Raw genomic sequence first — 18,566 nt, forward strand, 5'->3', positions numbered from 1 at the left:
TAGAAATATTGTATTTTTTACTCCATTGCATTTATCTGACAGCTGTAGTTACTGGTTGTTTTCCAGATTTTACATTATAAACATATAATGAGCTTATAATATACAATACTTTGTTTAAGATTGGGAACCAGTGGTTACCGGCCCTTTTTGGCTTCTAACTCCTCACAAAAAAGCAGTGTCTACTTGAAGTCCCCTGTCATGTTTTAGATGTATTTGAGTTTTTAGCACTTTCACCATGTCAGCATTAAACTTCTCATAACGTCTCATTCAAATAACTGTTCTAGGCCCAAAGAATTAAAATTATCAATTGTTTCAAGAAAAGGAAAGATTGGAAAAAAGTCACACAAAAAAAAATCAATACAATACAGAACTATGTTTTTCTTCTTTCCTCTCCCATTAATAATCTCATACCCCTCAGATTTATCTTTTGACCCTTTGACAGAGCTTGATCCCTAGGTTGGGAACCACTGGACTATAGAACCTTAATGTATATAAAGTAGTTTAAACTAGCTCCACCTCAACCAGCTGCAACAGTAATATACTGCGTACACATTAATGCATATAATATGCATATAATATGAACAATCTAATAATGTCATATATAAAAGATATATCAGTTACAGAGGCCATTTTTTGCAAAACAAATACTTTTACTGTTGATACTTTAATTAAATTTTACTGTTAATATATTTAAATTTTGAATGCAGGGCTTTTTTTTACATTGGTGTGTTAGTACTTTTACTTAAATAAAGGATCTGAATACCTCTTCCGCTACTGTAAATATTATTTAGATTATTATTACTGCTGCATTAATGAATAAGGTTTATTTCAATGTTGCAGTTGAGCAAGTGGAGCTGGTTTTATTAATTTTATATACCCTTAGGTACTTTAATCTGTAACAACGTGTCATAATGTATCAAATGTGAGATACGTAAAATATTGATCTGCGAAGATACTGTAGTGGAGTCAGAACTATAAAGTAGCATAAAATGGAAATATTCAAGTGAAGTACATCAAATTCGTAATTTAGTATGTAAATGTACTTTGTTACTTTCCACCACAGTGACCTGGATAGATTAAGAATATTGAGATTTATTATTTATCATAAATTTAGGATTTACTAAGAGTGCCAGGATAAAAACGAGTTTGGTGATGTAAGATGAAAAAGAAGGGTTGAAATGTGATTCAGTTTCATAAATATGTTTTCATGTGGGTACTCTTTTTTTTTTTTTATCCATATTGAGCAGATGCTTTGAGGGCTATTTTCTTACCATGATGGCCTGATATTACAGAACCAGAGACACACCAATACACTGGCCTTCTTCTCACTTTTATTTATTTCTCTGTCACTTCCCTCCATGCTCTTTCACATCTCTGACCACCTCAGAGTGCTTTAAGTAGGAAGAACTGGTCCAGTGTGTCATATGAGAAGGTGAACGTGGGAAGAATCTTATAAATAGAAAGATCAGACTGAGGGGGCTACAAGGAAGAGTAAGAGAGAGGAAGAGAGGAGGATGTGGGGGAAAAAAAACAAGAGGATGACCAAAAAAAAAAACAGGTGGTAGACATGCATGGAGACGAGAAAGTAGATACATGATGCTAGACATAAGCAGAGAGAGCGGGAGAGAGAGAAGAGGAAATGTCTAATTTTACCAGTGGATGGTACAGAGAAAAAGGGAATGCGATAGGCCTCTGCATTAGGCCAAAGAGGAGGCGAATTTTGACTTGTACAGGCAGACTTATATGGATATTTATCTAACTGCAGTGTAGAGGACATTCTACCCATCTACCGTATCCATCTCACTATTTCTCTGTCCTTTCTTTTTTGTTAGCCCTTCTCCTTCTATCCATGCCACATAGAATCTATTCTTTGTCAGGATATTCTATTGTTTCTCTTTAAATTGTTTGTTTGTTCCTTTCTTTCTTTCTTTTATTCATGGCAGGGACCCATTTTGGACTCAAAAATAGACATTTATTTCAAAGCTATTTGCTATCATAAGCTGCCATTTGTAAAAACTTACTACTAATAAACTATACTTTATAATTAAATGTAGAGCTGAAAACATAAAAATGACAACAACAATTTTGCTAATCGATTTGCCTTTTTTTTTTTTTCAGTTTTCAAAGAAAAATTGTGAAAAAAGGTCTCCGGTTCCAGCTTCTTCCATCAGAGGATTTGCTGCTTTTCTTTGTCATGTATCATTGAAAACTGAGCATCTTTGAGTTTTGGACTGCTCGTCAAACAAAACAAGGCGTTTTAAGGGCATCACCTTGGACTCTAGGAAGTTGTGATTGGCATTTTTCAAGATTTTTTGATGGACTAAGCGATTAATCATGGGACTGATTAATCCAAAAAAATCAGCAGCAGTAATAAAATGTGATAACAGTTGTTAAATAAGCCTTTCCAATTTGTCCTCTTTGAATCCTATGAAAAAAGAAAATCAAAAACTTCCATAGCCTCTGAAAACTTGATTTTGAATCTGAAGTGTTTCTCTGTAACATTAAATATTTTAGAGAAGTACTGATAAGGAATTTCAGGGCAGATAATGATAACCAATAGTTATCTGATGCAAATAAGTGGACAATAAAGCACAGACCAAAACACTTTGAATTAATAAATGGAGTATAAGTTTAAGTTAGGTAAAAAAACATCCTTATTTATTATTTATTAATAGATTAACACTAAAAGTTAATCTGCTTCATCGGGACTGTGTGGGTGTGGTTTGATTAGATTCGATTGACAACTGCTATGGAAACCAACAAGCCCCACAACTGATTCAAATGTTGCTAATTCCTGATTGGTGCACAGACATACTGTCTGTGCCATCACCCTTTTCCGGCTGACTCCTGCCTCACCTCAAACCAGTGAGAAGAATTCAACAAAAACAACGACATTGAAATCGCTTATGTGAAATAACCCATTCTGTTCTCACTCTGACAGAAAATGGTCGAGAAAACCCTATTGCTCATAAAAAGAAGCTGACTGAGAAAATATGTTGCCCAGGTTTAAAAGTCTAACATCTCATTTACTTTTTTCTTCTTTTTCCGGGTTTTTTTTACTCTATTTATCCTTCCGTCTTTAACCAATCTATGAATCTAAAGCTCTTTTTTCCTTAGGTTTTAAACGTCCTCTCCTCTCTCCGTCTCTCTCCACTTCATCACTCCATTCCTCTTCCCCCTGGATCGATAGATTACTTCCCGTGTTCGGCTGGCTGACAGCAAAGTTTAGAAACCAATGGGTTCATATTACCAGTCATCTGTGAGCGTGTGTTTGTGTGTGTGTGTGTGTGTGTTTGCATATATTGTGAAGGGCTTAAGGGGTCACTGAGGCCTTTGGGGTCAGCAGAGGCAGCAGTCCTGTCCTTGCCCTAAAGCCTTAGTGACTGCTCCACAGGTTTTACATGAAGGGATTTCTTGCTTTTTCGATTTGTACTTAGTTACATTCGGTCAATAGGCAAATGATCATATCGCAGTCAAGCGTCTGTGCCTATGAAACTGTCAAGGATATCACAAAAATCAAGTTGTTTCTGCTCTTGCACATGATGTTAAGTCAGCAGCTGGAGCCAAGATGGTGGCAGTAAATGTATGGATACCAAACAAAAGCTGAACACTTGCCTGTTAAATCTGCTGTTTTTTCCGACTTGTACCCGATATCTAGGTTGTCCATCGTCCCCTCTAAAGCGTATCCGAACCTCATACTTTTATATACCTCGCCATACCTCACTGACTACCACCAATAAAGTAATCTCAAATCATGAAATCTAGTATTACCTGCTAACAACTGTTCTCGCTGTTCCTCTCTCAGCATAAGACAGCCAAGCTGCTTTAACAGACTGACTGACAGGCCCTGATGTCCTTAAATCCCATAATAGCCTCTCTACATCCATTGCCCTGGGCAACATGCAGCAGTAAAGGGCTTCAGTTTGTCTGAGCTGTTCCCAGAGATCCCAAGAGAGATCAATGCAGTCACTCGCTCACAGTCATTGTTTTAACTCAGCTCCAGTGTAGACTCCTGCCACCAAACTCCTGTTCCACTCCAGACCCCGAACCCCGGACTTGCACAGCAACACTGATGTCATAGCATTGACTTGAAGAGCGGACTGTCCACATGAGCGTATTCATAACTGTGTAACACTGTGTTTGACTCACAATCGCTGGTGTGTCGTATCTGTAGTTCCCGTAGCTTTATCATCGCCCATTTTCTTTGCGACGACTGTAATATCTCTGGATTTTTCTGCAGAATGCTCCAGGGTTGCATTTTGGCTGAATTACAGTTGATTTAATTCTCAGCACATCGGCACCACATGCAGCTTCAGTATGCCCTGCTGAAAAAATTGGAAAAAAGAGTATCAGCTGTGCTACTCTTCTATAAGCTGGAAACACTGCAGCAACAAGAAGGGTGTTAAAAAAAAATTCAACACCAATTTTACACTACAGCCCTTAAGTTTCTGTTATCTCCTCGACATTCAAAGGGGTGGGATTTTCCTGCTTTCTCCACAAAGTTGTGTGACTACTGTGTGACGGCGAAACACATCTGTAGTTTTGTCGAGCGTCTCACTTCCAGCACTCAACATAACCCTCTAATGAAGCAAGCTGTGTGGACTTGGTTACATTAATTTAAGAACGTCATTATTCGTGAGCTGTCCTCTGAATGGATGGCAGCATTGCCCATTCTCCCCTTACAGAAACAGCTGTTCAGGCAGACACAGGCCCATCTGTAGTGGTACACAAACCTGATTCCGAAATAGCTTGTTTAAATGGTGCTATATTTGATCACTTGAAGAAAGTGGTCGAATGATGATGAGTACATGATTCATGCTTTCACTCTACTTGAACAGAAATTCCAGTATCATACAGATTAGATCCTATTTATATATTGTTTTGCTAATTTTATCCTATTGTACTAACCAAGTGAATTGCTGAGATCTGGGAACATGACAACATCACTGAAGTTGTGTTCAGGCTGAGCACAAAGGGAATTTTAGAGGAAGATTGATTACTGATAAGGTCAATGCAAAGATACACATGGACACAAATGCACCCTCAGTGGAACTAATTTCGGCAAAGGCAAAACATTTTCTGCTTATCCTGAGGCTCCGTGACTTCAATTCATGGCTGTACAGCAACAAGAGGAAAACATAGAAGGACTGGAGGGAAATAAAAGGAAGAAGAGAAGTTCATAGTTCTTACTTAGTTTTGAGATTAGTTTAAACACTGTAACTGAGAACACTCCATACATATGGTTAGTGTCAATGTTACTTGTTCTTGTACATTACATCTAGCATCTGTACAGTAGGTACATTGGCTGTGCCGGGCAAATAAATGGACTTCAAAAACAACCCAGCTGTCGAATTTGTGGTTTAGATAATCTGGCTAAACTGTTGACATTCCTGGATTTTTGTTGGATTGCATTGTAGAAATGTTGCTGTTACTTACTTTGGTAAGTACAGTGTTATCATAACCAATACAAATGATGGCAAAAACTACCAATATAAGATCCAGGTTGTACTAAACTGGAACTATCCTTTAAATAAAATCTTCTATGGTTAAATCCAGAATCCTTAACGCTTCCCTTTGAATTCTACACACAACACAGGTGTCTCACAAACCTAAAGAGTCACAACACAGTGCCTTTACCTGTTATTACAAAGATAAATAGACTTTAAAGCAATGACATACAGGTATTTGCAGTTTTAGTGTTCATCCTCCTGCCACTCACCTCTCGCTCATGACCTGAACTTTGAAAGCAAGGCAATATAATTTATTGACTGTTAACCCAGGTTTCTTCCCACCAGACTGTGAGGAGCTCCAGTCTGCACCAGTTGAAACATCAGTTCCATTAACAGTGTTCGGGTCGCGAGTCGTGACCTGACCCCACTTATACCTTCACCTCGCCTGTCCATCTCTCTCTCTCTTCCTCCCGACGCCGCTCACCTCTACAGCTTTTCATCCCCCTTTTACCAAGTCACTCCCTGTGGGCCCTCTTCCACCTCTGCCTCTTTCCATGTGTCACACACACACCGAGCACACACGTGCATGCACACACACAAACAAACACACACACACACAGACTCCTGTTGCCCCTCAGCTTAACGGTATTTATAACGATCTGACCCTGGGACCTCTCTGTGTTAATGATCTTCGGCCCCTCCCAACACAAACACACACACATACTGACAGACAATATCCTGCGCTCCCATGTGCGTCATGTTTTTTTTTTTCCCTTTGTTACGCTATGATAAAGTCACAGAGGTAAACACTGAAGGTAATTAGCTCTAAATTTCTTGAGTTGCTTAATAGAAGAGACCCATGTCTCTGCGACTGTAATATAACACTTTGTGTTTTTTAATGTGAATAAAGTTTTATGTTGTCATTTTTACATTTTGGTGCTGTACAGTGCAAACAATTATCTCTGTGTCTGGTGGTATGTTTTCAGAGAAACTGTAGAATTAAATTTGCCTTGAAAAAATTCTCATTCTGTCTTCATTATAGCCTTAAAAAACAATTCAAATATCTAGAAAATTATTTTTTCAATTATTTATTTATTGTTTTCCTTTTTTTGTCAAAAAACAAGAAAAGAAAAACACATAATCATAATCCTGATAATAATTGTTTTTTGAAAGTATGACATTTTAGAGATGGATTGAAAAGTTTTTTTTAAAGCAGCAATTATTTGTATTGTATGAAAAATGAGCCACAGTTGTGAGTTATATCACAAAATTGAAAAGATGTTTTAGTCCAAAACAAACAGTTACAAACTGAATATTATTTAATTCACCCCAGAACTATGGTTTTCATCTCTCACTCCTTCTTCATCATTCTGTAGGGTCCATTTATTGAATTATTATAGTGATACATTAGCATACAAGTGGGGTCCTGGATACAGAAAGATGCTGCCAGAAGACATCACCGACAACGAACACACACACACTTGTACATCTTTGCACATGAAAAAATAAACTATTGTGCTCTTGTGCACATTCTTTTGCTCTCTCAAGGCCTTTTCAATCCTGAGTCACCAACATACACATACTGCCTGGTTTAGACCCTTTCTCGCCCTTTTCTCTCTCTCTCACAGTAACACACACACACACACACAGACACACACACAAACACACACACACACACACACACACACTCGTATCCTCACACACAAACAAACTCTCTCAGTTTCTCCCTCTCAATCAAGCTCTGTCAGCAGCACTAGAGCCTGATATGAGGCCAGGGACAGAGGAAATGAACAATGTCAACCAGTGTTATAATTCAGCAGAACCGACCGCATGAGAGGAAATACATCTACTGTATTTTGTGCTCATGGGAAATCAATCTCAATTCATAATACAATGTTTGCAGGCTTATGCTTGTGTTGTGAAGAGGTCTAACTGTGCTATGTGTTCACTCCCTGTGTGTGTATGTGAGTGTAATTCTTAATAGTGCTTCCATGTCTATGAAGAGACATGCTCGAACTTGTCCCTGTAATTTTTCTTTAACTGACACACGGTGAAGAGCTGATGAAAGACCAAGACTAGATGGAAGCATCCAGTTGTGGTCTTTAAGAGAGTCCTCTGGCCACACGCATGCACGCATTTGTTTTCTCGTTCACACCCCTTAATCAGAGACGAATGCATAAATTAGATGATATAACAGAGTTATCAGCAAAAAATAGACGATCACTCACTCGCTTTTACAGCACTTGTAGAGCAAGACACTGAAACATAGTAATTTGCTAACACCTCCACGTACCTGAGTGATTAAGATCATTTACAAGCGTTGCATGTTATCATTAAGTTATTTTTTGCGTTAGCACTGCAAACTCTTTCTTCTACAAATTTATCAACTGCTGATGGTTTAGTTGAAATGATATCATGATGACAGACCTACAAAAATAAAAACCTGTATGTGGTTGATAATACCTACAGAAGCAAGAAATAGAGGGACTGAAAAAAGTCGTAGAAGTCACGTAGGACCATGCATCCATTTAAACTCTGGTCATAAAGTAAACATATCTTGGAAAACAATAGGTCTTTTACATAGCAGACATTTTGACTTTTTGGATAGTAGGAAAAGAACAGGCCTTAATAATAATATTAACGATTGCTCTATTCAAAGTGCCCCAGTAAATCATGACAGTGACAATGAGTCAGCATGCACAATACCAGGACCCTGAGTCTGAAGCAGCTACATGGAATTCAGTCATCATTAATTTTATTATTTACACTTGTGCTTTTCCTACTCTGACATGTCAAATTATCTTCTTTTAAAAAAGGCCTACTATCGGTTACTTGCACACTTAGTACAAATAGAGCAATCCATCAGACCTGTTGAGAGGACGTCAACTTTTAGCCTTGGTTTTAGCCTTGGTTTGGTTGGCAAACTCCTAGAAACAGGAAACATACTTACATGTCTTACATGACGTGCATTGAAAGCATTATTGGCCGCTGTAATTGTTCCTCTTGTCTATACTGGCCACAAACTGGCCAAAAAAGCAATTTCAGTGTATGTGATGCGGAACGAAAAGCCACAGTCCCCATTTTGTGTCAGATTGACTTCTGAAGTTCATTTGAAGCTAATAAATGCTGCATCATTCTGAGTTAGACTAATCAAACAGGTATCTTAAAAAGTTTTTTAAGTATAACACAAACAACTTTCTAAAACTATTCTATTTCCACAGACAATGTTTCTACAGTAGGCTGAGACATATATTTGTACAGACTGAGGACTGTGGACTTTGTCCTCCATCCCTTGAATTGAAATTGTGTTAGTAAGGGATCTGTTCATGGCCAGTTTCAACAGGAGGAACAAATACAGTGACCAGTAAGTGTTTTAAGACATATTTGAAAAAATGTGAACTTATTCTTTAAGGTTGTAAGTATTAAGTAGTGAGCAGTAAGGTGTTTAGTAGCTTTATTTCTGTGTGCATGTGTGTGTTTATCCATGTGTCAGAGAGTGCGAACCAGTATGCAATTGCAAAAGTAGCTGCTGTTTAATGATGCAGTCTGTGTGCGAAAAAAAGCTGATATTGTTTGCTTTGGCGCGCAACCTAAAGACACAGAAAATGAGCAGGGATGTCATGAACGTTTACAGTGACTGACAAACTTGTGAACATGGAATCAGCTTCACAGTCTGTTTTCTCTGTCTTAATTAGAAAAACTAATAACACCTCTGTTCTGTTGCCAAAACACAATTTTTCTATAAAAGGGTTGGGCTCAGTGTCTGACTCATGCCATCCCACCTCTCTTTTGTTTTCGCTATCTTGCTTCATGTTGTTACTGCATTTTTGCTTTCATAAATGTTGGTGGTATGAAGCATGTATTTTAATATCTGGTGTTATCTAACTTGGACCGAAAGAGTGACAGAATTCTGAGTTTTGATACAGAAGAGCGTATTTTCCAGAGAGCCTTTTTTTCCACCAGATAATAGCATTATAACAACTGAGAACACTGAATCTGGATTTCCTACTTCTTGGTTTCTACTCCACCAGGTTCCTGGATTCCTGGCATTTGTCTTTTTGAAGGCGTACAATAATTCCCTTGGTTACCCGCCAGCTTTGTAGAAATACACTTTCATCGGTCTCTATCCTTGACTTCATCATTAAATGCTGCAGAGCCTGCCCTAAAAAATAACCTATCATTGGAACATGAAAACAACCACATCTGACAAAGTGCCTAGTGCATTCTGAAGGGACTCTTATGGGCTTAGTCCTTCATTTTCCACAAGCAGAAATTTTCAAATTTGTCCTCATCCAACACCGAGGTCAGCTCCATGAGAGCTGCTACCTGCACTCCTCATCCACATTTCCTACAAGCAATAACATTGTCGTGGATAACTTTGTCAGATGACCTCGGTCTTACTGTGACCTTGATCTTACAATCGCCGGTGCAATGGGGTTTATATGGTCAGCTCAAGGATGTACCTCCCTCCACTTCCTACCTAACAAGAAGGTTAGGTGGAGTGTGTCCTGACAGTAGGGTGTAGTCATCAAGCTTTGCCCCTGAACACTTGAGAGCTCTGTTTGAGGGAGAGGCCTGTCTGAAATACAAGAGGTAGATGTTCGGACTGAAAACAGCCCTGCATTAAAAAAAATGCAACAGTCTGCATTATTGGGGTCTGTTGTTTCAGGTACTGGTGAAAGAATGAAATAGGATCCTGGAAGTCCAGTTTGGGTAACAGTTGAGTTGGAAAGCTGTGTAAAAACACACTGTACAGCTGGTTATAATATTCTTAGGAGGCATTCATGTTACAAAGTAATTTACCAGGAATGTGCACTTCAAAGTATTTGGCAGGCACTGCCTTGTTAGATGAGATTGCGTTGTGTTTCATGTGTCCGCTCCATCAATGGAGTGGCTAAATTCAAATGAAATAGCTCTGAAGTTGGTCTGAACGCAGCCTAATAGTTACAAAGTGTCACTTTAGTTCTGTGATCACAGGGAGAGGGCTCATAAAGGCGGAGGTAAGCTCAATACAAACTAGTTTGTACGACGTGTCATCCAATCACGTCTGAGGGAGTGTGTGGAAGTGTCCATAGTTGTTCTGAACAGCCACAGTCAAAGTTGCGGTGAAAAGCCTGATAATAGTTCAAATGGGGATAGTGGCATGCACTTTCAGGCAATCTTTTCTTGAAAGAATTCATGTTGTTGCTCTTGTTTGAAATTGATTAATTAGGTGTGTAAAGAATAAAAAAGGAGATTGAGAGAGAAGTTCAAATCTTGCTTACTGTCTCGCCTCACTTGGCCAATTGCTGCGTGAAGATGGTGTGAATTAACCCCCAAACCCCCCCAAAACTTAGGGGAAGGTGCGCTCTAAGACAAAGCAGATTTCTCAGTTCTAACATATGATAGGGCTCTGACAGATGACTTATTTTTCTCTCCTATGTCTACTATGTCTACTCATCACTGCTTATCCCCACCTCTCTGCTCTCTTAGGACCATCTTCAGTGATCAGTAACGATGATGACTCGGCCTCCCCTCTTCACCACGTCTCCAATGGCAGCAACACTCCCTCGTCCTCAGAGATGGGCCCCGACGCCGTAATCATCGGCATGACCAAGATCCCAGTAATAGAAAACCCTCAGTACTTCAGGAGCACCAACAGCCTGCTCAAAACTGACACGTGTAAGGAAAAGATCTACCAGTACCCAATTGCTCTACGCTTAAAAAATACAAACAAAATTTATCAATCAGTTATCAGCTGTACTCCCAAGTATTCAAGTTAACTGTACATATGTGATACACAGGGGTTACCATGGCAACATCTATCCTATGTTGTCATGGCAATGACCTTGGCGCTGGAGTAATAGAAAATGTCCATGTATATGCCAGTGTGTGTGTGTGTGTGTGTGTGTGTGTGTGTGTGTGTGTGTGTGTGTGTGTGTGTGTGTGTGTGTGTGTGTGTGTGTGTGTGTGTGTGTGTGTGTGTGTGTGTGCTTGTGTGTGTGAGTGTGTGTGTGTGCCCCAGCATATGTTAGGCCCAAACCCATTCATAAGTCCATGTGTAAGTCATACACACATTGTATATTCCCGGAGCCACAGGAGGCAAAGCATTCAAGCAGCTGTGAGCCACTACAGGCAGAAGTATTGTTTTTCTGAGGGTCAACAGCTTCAGTTTGTCTAACTCACAACGTTTACGCACCACAAATTCACCAAGAAAGAGACAGAAGGGTAAAGAGAAAGCAGTCAAAGAAAGTGGGGAGGAGACCGAGCCAAACAGAAATGGAAGAAAAGAGAAACATGAGAGAAACAGAAGGAGACAGAGAGAGAGCAACAGTCAAACAGACAGACAGAGAGCACACAAGGACATTGACCTGGTCCATCAACGTGTGATTATGATTATTGGCAAGTAATAAAAGCTTCTCCAGGTTCTTGGCCTTGTGTTGCAATAAATTATGAAACCGCATGTGTGCGTATGTGTGTGCATCATCAGGCTCTTTTTGTTCAGGTCAAGGTTGAGGAGGTATAATAATGGGGGATTGGGAGTTGACCTCTTCAGTCCTGCGATATAACTAAAAGATAGACTGGGATTTACAGCCTAAAGAAAAGAATGAAAGTGCTCAGGATCAATGAAAGTCAATAATGCACTGCCGGGTGCCTGCGTGTGTTTTTAATATATTACAGCCATTACAACTATTACTTAGTGTGCTTCTTTGACACACAGACAGGCAGCATAAATACTGAAAGTATCTGACAGATTATTTGGCACTCTGCCTTTTCAGACCCGTATAATAGCTTTTGATGGAGACAGTTTTGGCAAAGTGGCGCTAGGTTGCATGCCAGGTAGTGAACTCTTTGTAAAGGGTGGCCTTAACCAGCTTGTGGCCTATAATATTGAATACAGGAATCAGTAGCGGGTACACGCTTCTACTTAAAAGATGTCACAGGCCTCTTTCCGGCAGCACTAAGGCAACAATTACTCTGCAAAGATGGAGCCGCGTGTAATTATGGGAAATGTTAGCTGCGCTGCAAAGCTTCAGTTGTGTAGGTTATCTGTAAATTGAACACCTTATTAACAATAATAAGAGGAGTTAGCGTAGTTGGAAGCATGTCACATGCATTATTAAGGAGTTACAGTAAATACATACAATAGGTGGCAACTACTGTGTTTATGGTTCCCTTATCCCTCATATACATACACACAGACTGTTAGCATGCATGTCAAGCAACTGAAGCCAGGACATGGCCAGGATTTTAGAAATAATGAAGTTATTTGTCCACGTCCAACCCAGAAACTAAGAGAAGTCTCTTTTTAAATATTTGTTTTTTTTTATGTTTCATCTATTGAGTTAGCAGTTCAAGTACTATTTAAATTGAGCAGTTCTTTTGGGAAAATTGAGAATCTGAAAATCAAAACTTTCTGATATACTTAATTTTAACTGTCACAGGGTATTGTCTCTATTTCCTTATCAGATTACACACTTATCTCCAGAAAATTTACCAGCAAATTATTTGGAAATTCTGACCCAGGAAGTAAAGTGTTATATTTTATTTCCCAACATTACGTTTAAATGCTGAGTTAGAATGTGTTTATTATTTTATTATCCTTAAAGGAATAGTTTTATATTTTTGAAAATGCTTATTTGCTCTCTTGCTGAGAGTTAGATGAGAAAATTGACACCAATCTCATGTCTGCATGGTAAATCTTCCAGTCTTTCAGTCTTATTCACTGGAAGTCAAATGTACTGACATGAGAGTGTTATCAATCTTTTCACCTAACTATGGGTATGAAAGTGAAGCTAGTATTTCCCAAAATGTCAAACTTTTCCTTAAAGGAGTCAAATTTAAACTTACTGAGTCTAAAAATAAGAGTTATGAGATTAATTGCATGAGAAATTTGATGGAGAACAGCTTTGAAGTCTCTGGTGGTCCTGTTTTAAAAGCATTTGTAAAACATTATTGTGTCTTTGACCCATCACACTGTTTGGTTCAAACTACGAAATGCAAAATTTGCAGATTAGTTCAAGCTGTTTTATGACACCTCTAGGGTCATGGAAAGATTTTGGGTAGATGAGAGAAGGAGGAAGGGAAAGAAGAGGCAGATGGCAAACAGAGAATAATTATATCCCGAAACATTAATTTCTTTGGTTGTTAGTAAGATGCTGATTAAGGGGGATAGGTGTTAGAGTTGGCTCTATAGGGAGACATGGAGAGTTTGGAGGATGCAGGAAAAGGACAGATGGAAAAAGACAGGAGAGGAGGTGGTTGATGGGAAATATTACTCCTCTTGATGTTAATGTTGTAAGTGCTGCCATAAACAAGTGATGGAAAAAGACTGACAGAGCAACAGAATGGGGGAAGAACATATGCCTGGATGTTAATGTAAGGGGGGGGGGGTTAGAAAGTGATAGGTTTAGCAGCTGAGGGGAATGGCAATAGGGAGAAATAAGTGATTGAACAGAGAGATGCTAAATATGGAAAGGGAGAGTAAGATGATGAGGCTGGATGGAGGGATGCTAAAGTGAATATACGATAAGCATGGAAAATGGGTACTAATTAAGAAAAACATCAGAGAATAAGAGTGCAAAGTAAATGGTGAATAATATTTCTGTAGATCTTAAAGATACTGATTGAGAAGAAGATGGTCGTGATGAGGGGCACTGCACATAGAGATACGGTTTAGTAATGAAAAGCAGAGTGGAAGAAGGAGTGTAAAATTGGCAATGGCAGACAGCTGGAAAGCAGAATTCATGAGCGACATACAGTAAAAAATAAAATATCTTGATTTTTAAAGTTCTTGTTTGATATATGCAATAATTATGTAAAATTCTTGAATATATGAATGCAAAATTAGTTCCGATGACACATCATAAATCTAACAATAAAGACAAATTTTAAAAAATGGCTTTACATTGCTGTGAGCCAACACCAAATTTTCTTGCCAAAGAAAAAAAAAAAGAAGAAATAGGGGAAGCATTGGTCTGAACACATCAATCTATTTGCTATTCGAGGTTGTTAATTAAGAAGAACTGGTGTGAGCGTTTTCATGGGTGAACGCTTATTACACAACCACAGTAGGAAATGGTGCGTTGAGGTAATTAGCTGGTTAAATGGTGGGTAGTTGTCTTTGTGGGGATGTGGGTTCATTGTGTGCTGTTGCTGCGCAGGGAACTGTGGGTGTTCTGTGACCTGCCTCTGTTTTCTAATTGAAGACTTAATGTCATGAGCAATAGATAATAAATTTAAAAGCAGACTTTTAGCCACTGTGATACCTCCACATACTGTTTAGAACTTGTCTCCTTTAGACATTATGTTTAAAAACAGCTAATTTGCAGCAGCTAAAAGAAAAATAATGTCACTCGCATAATGTTTTTTTCATTATCAACATAATGAGGAAAACTTTTTAATGAATGAAGTTGCCAAATCTTAAAATGTTCATATAGTGAACACATCTGCAAATAGTTTAGTGACAACGTATTTCATTGATTTTCCCTACAATATCTGCTCACTGCAGCTAAAGCTCAGTGTTTAGGAACTCAAGCGCTTTGGGAAAGATTGTTGCCTGGGTTAAATATTAAAACTCGTAACTGTGACTTGAAGCACATGACATGACTTGTTTAATTTATTAACATTTGAGCGAGACTACAGTCTTTCCTCAACCTTGACCGAAGTGCTTTTCGTGGCCTAAACGTAACCACACGACACAAGGATGAGAACTCTGATCTCCCACATCAAAGCCTACATATTACTAATTTGGAGAACAAATTAGTAATTTGTAGGAGACACGGTTGACATACTCTGTACTGCACATTCTTAAAGCCTACAAAGGCACACATGCACACACATACATATCACATGCTGGGTGTGTTCTCCTCCACCACAGTCTTACACTGAAAATTAGATGCTTTTGAATATCTGATGTGGACCAGCAGTGTTTCTTATCTTTCTTTCTCTCTCTCTCTCTCTCTCTCTCTCTCTCTCTCTCTCTCTCTGTCTGTACAGTATTAGGTTATTGTGGACCTCAGTAGCTTACACTGTAGATCGATGCAGCTTCTGAGACTCTAGCTGGCCTTTAATGTGATATTCTGAGTGGACAGCTTTTCTTCAAATGCACCTCTTAATCACATCACAGATAAATCTCAGCTCTTGGTGTCCTCTGTCCTCTGTGTGTGTGTGTGTGTGTGTGTGTGTGTGTGTGTGTGTGTGTGTGTGTGTGTGTGTGTGTGTGTGTGTGTGTGTGTGTGTGTGTGTGTGTGTGTGTGTGTGTGTGTATGTGAGTGCATGTGTGTGTCTGTTCAAGAAGTACCCAAGTGCATGTTTTATAGGATAATACATGTTTCCTTGCATGCAGAGAGTTGCACATCTGGCCCGCAGTCAAAAAGACAGGGTTTAGGTTATAGTAAGGGCGTCATGCTGTTAATCAATCTGTAGAATAAAACCTTGTATCATCACCATGGTGAAATGCCAAATTTTCTAAAAAATCAGATGGCAAGGAGTCACAAGTTACTTAGCAACAGAGAGCAGGTTTTGTCGACTCTGATCCAACTGTGGGTGAGCAGTAGGCAGGAAGAAATTACATACATGAAACAGACAAAGAGACACAGTTTTAAAATTGACATTAGTAGTAGTAGTATACGACAAAAAAGTTAATTTAATTATTTACTGTAGAATTCATACGATGTATAAATGATACTGTGAAATATTTATGCAACGGGAAAAATATCCTCAGAAATATACTATTAGATAATGATCTTCCCTCTGCCAATTTTACTTAGGCAACAAAGTAAAATTGGCAGAGGGGGAAATATGCCCCAAAGAGTGTGTGGATTCAGAGTAATTATAAAATATAATACACTAACATTTTTTCCACTTTAGAGTTTGCACACCCTGCTGCTATGTATTTGTTCAAAAAGGAGAAAAATCTACAGTGACACTTTATAATACAGCCAGCGAGGGTAATTTCGTTATATGAATAAGGTACCAATAAAATACTGACAGGTGCCGACTGATGTGTGAACGTAGGCACAGGGGAAGAAAACAAGACTATGGGGAACAAAGAAGGAACAACTGGGCATTTTAGAGGAAAGGAGAAATAAATTAAACTCTTAGTAAAGTTGTTTGTACATATTGGGCATCAGGGTACAATAATGGTTAACAAAACTAAATTTTGGGAACAATGGTGTGTTAGAGAAAATACAATATGAATTAGTACAATTACACCCACAATTCAGGGTTTTATCAATATGTCCTCTACTTAACTATAGGATTTGGATTAAGGACAAGGTGAGAAATGGGACTATATTTTTGAAATATTGCTCCGGGAACGCTGGAGTGGAAAACAAACATACCTTTTGTCAAATGTTAAGATAGCTTTTATTGAACATGGCTAATCTTTAATGACGAACCTAGTCATTTTTATTTGAATTCTTTTAATGACATAGTAAGGACCAGGTATGTGGCCTATAATATAAAGTGTGGCTGTTTTGCCCTTTTTACTCTTAAATTACATAGTACGAACAACGTTGTTAACGTAACACTTTTTTCCCAAACTTCAGTTTTGTCAGCCAGTCCTGTACCCCGTGGATAACTAAAATTTACAAAAATACTTGGTATAATTCATTCATCCTTTCCTCAAAAAATGGTCAATTGTTACTCCTTTGTTCCTTTTGTTTTCGACCACTGTTCCTACATTTAAGTACCAGTTGCAACCCGTCAGTGTTTTATTGTTAGCAAAGTGTTAGCAAATCTACAATATAACATTTCATTCTGGGTAAATCACTAATATTTGTGTTGTAGTTTTGGCTTGCGATGTGTCTGCGACCTCGTGTGATCGAATGTAAATAGTATGTCTCAACCACAACAGCCAAAATTAAAGTGTTTTTTTGGTTTTCTTTCTCTGTCTCGCCTTGTTCATCAGTCGTCCAGCATATTAAGAGACACAACATCGTGCTGAAGAGAGAGCTGGGAGAGGGAGCCTTCGGAAAAGTCTTCCTGGCTGAGTGTTACAATCTCTCGCCTGACCAGGAGAAAATACTGGTGGCTGTCAAGGTAATCTGGAAGTGTAATTGTTTTGATTTCAACTTTTTTACTGCAGGTTCCTGAGAAACACATTTCAAAAGTAGAGAAAAGATTCTGAGTAACTGTCTGCTGTTTAAATGGTAAAAATCCTGTTATAATGTGTATTAAATTTAAAATTTTGTCTTAGAATAACAAATCACTGCATATTTCATAGGATCGCAGTGATTTAAATCTGGATTTGACACAGACGTGTAGTCATTAAGCTATAGCTTTTATATTCGTTTTTGTACTTTTTGTTGTTACGTTGTTTTTTTTTTAATATACAGCAGTCTTTCTACAGGAAAGCGAGTCCGTGACCTCAAGAATTTGTCTAAATTTGTATATTTTCTGTTGCCTTATTGTCCTCTAAATGTGAGATTACTGTGTGATTGACTATGGGGATTGTTGAAGAAATACCTATGACCCCTCATCACTCATCGGTTAATTGAACAAAACACATACTTTGTTTTGTTCTATTTTTTTGTTTTTTGAAGATATTGTAAACCAAAGACCACATGTAGAAAGACAAATTGTGTTTGTAAAAAGAAATAAAATACCATCCACTCTGCATTACAAAGAAGGTATTCATATTCATGAGGGGTCTAGTTTTATAGATAAGATATTTTGAAAATCCCTGCTCTCACAGAATGATTGGTAGCACCAAAATAAAGGCCATTAGGTTCTTATTGAAGATGCAGTTATTGCCTTCTCCACATTATTTTACAAGGAGATCTGATACCTCATAAATTTGAAATATTGAACAGTTTATAGCAGATAATATTATGTTCCTGAAATGTATACATGGCATTTTAAAGATTAAACACTTCAAACGGCGTCTGTACAATATTTAGACTCTGTTCGCCATCGCCTCACCTCCATTTCCTCTGCTATTGTTAGAAAGTCATTCCTTTCAAGAAAGGTGGAATTACTCTCAAACCGCTGACTTCCGAGGTCAAATTGAATGGTTTCCCAGGGAGCATCCTCCCATCACATCTATCCGCCCATCCATCTCTCCATCAAGCATGCTTTCTCTTCTGGTCTGCGGTGAAACAGGATCTGATTGGTGAAGAACTTCTCATTAAC

At 38.4% G+C, this 18,566-nt stretch overlaps 1 protein-coding gene across 1 annotated transcript in view; it reads left to right on the plus strand.

The window, feature by feature from the left end:
- ntrk2a (neurotrophic tyrosine kinase, receptor, type 2a) overlaps positions 1-18,566 on the plus strand; it is an 85,632-nt gene that overhangs the window by 48,618 nt on the left and 18,448 nt on the right. Inside the window, exons 14-15 of the mRNA XM_040154678.1 lie at positions 10,923-11,111; positions 17,344-17,474. Coding sequence (XP_040010612.1) covers positions 10,923-11,111; positions 17,344-17,474 — 320 coding nt within the window. The remainder of the gene's footprint in view (positions 1-10,922; positions 11,112-17,343; positions 17,475-18,566) is intronic.

Source organism: Xiphias gladius, chromosome 19 (assembly GCF_016859285.1).
Source record: "Xiphias gladius isolate SHS-SW01 ecotype Sanya breed wild chromosome 19, ASM1685928v1, whole genome shotgun sequence".
Lineage (NCBI taxonomy): Eukaryota > Metazoa > Chordata > Actinopteri > Istiophoriformes > Xiphiidae > Xiphias > Xiphias gladius.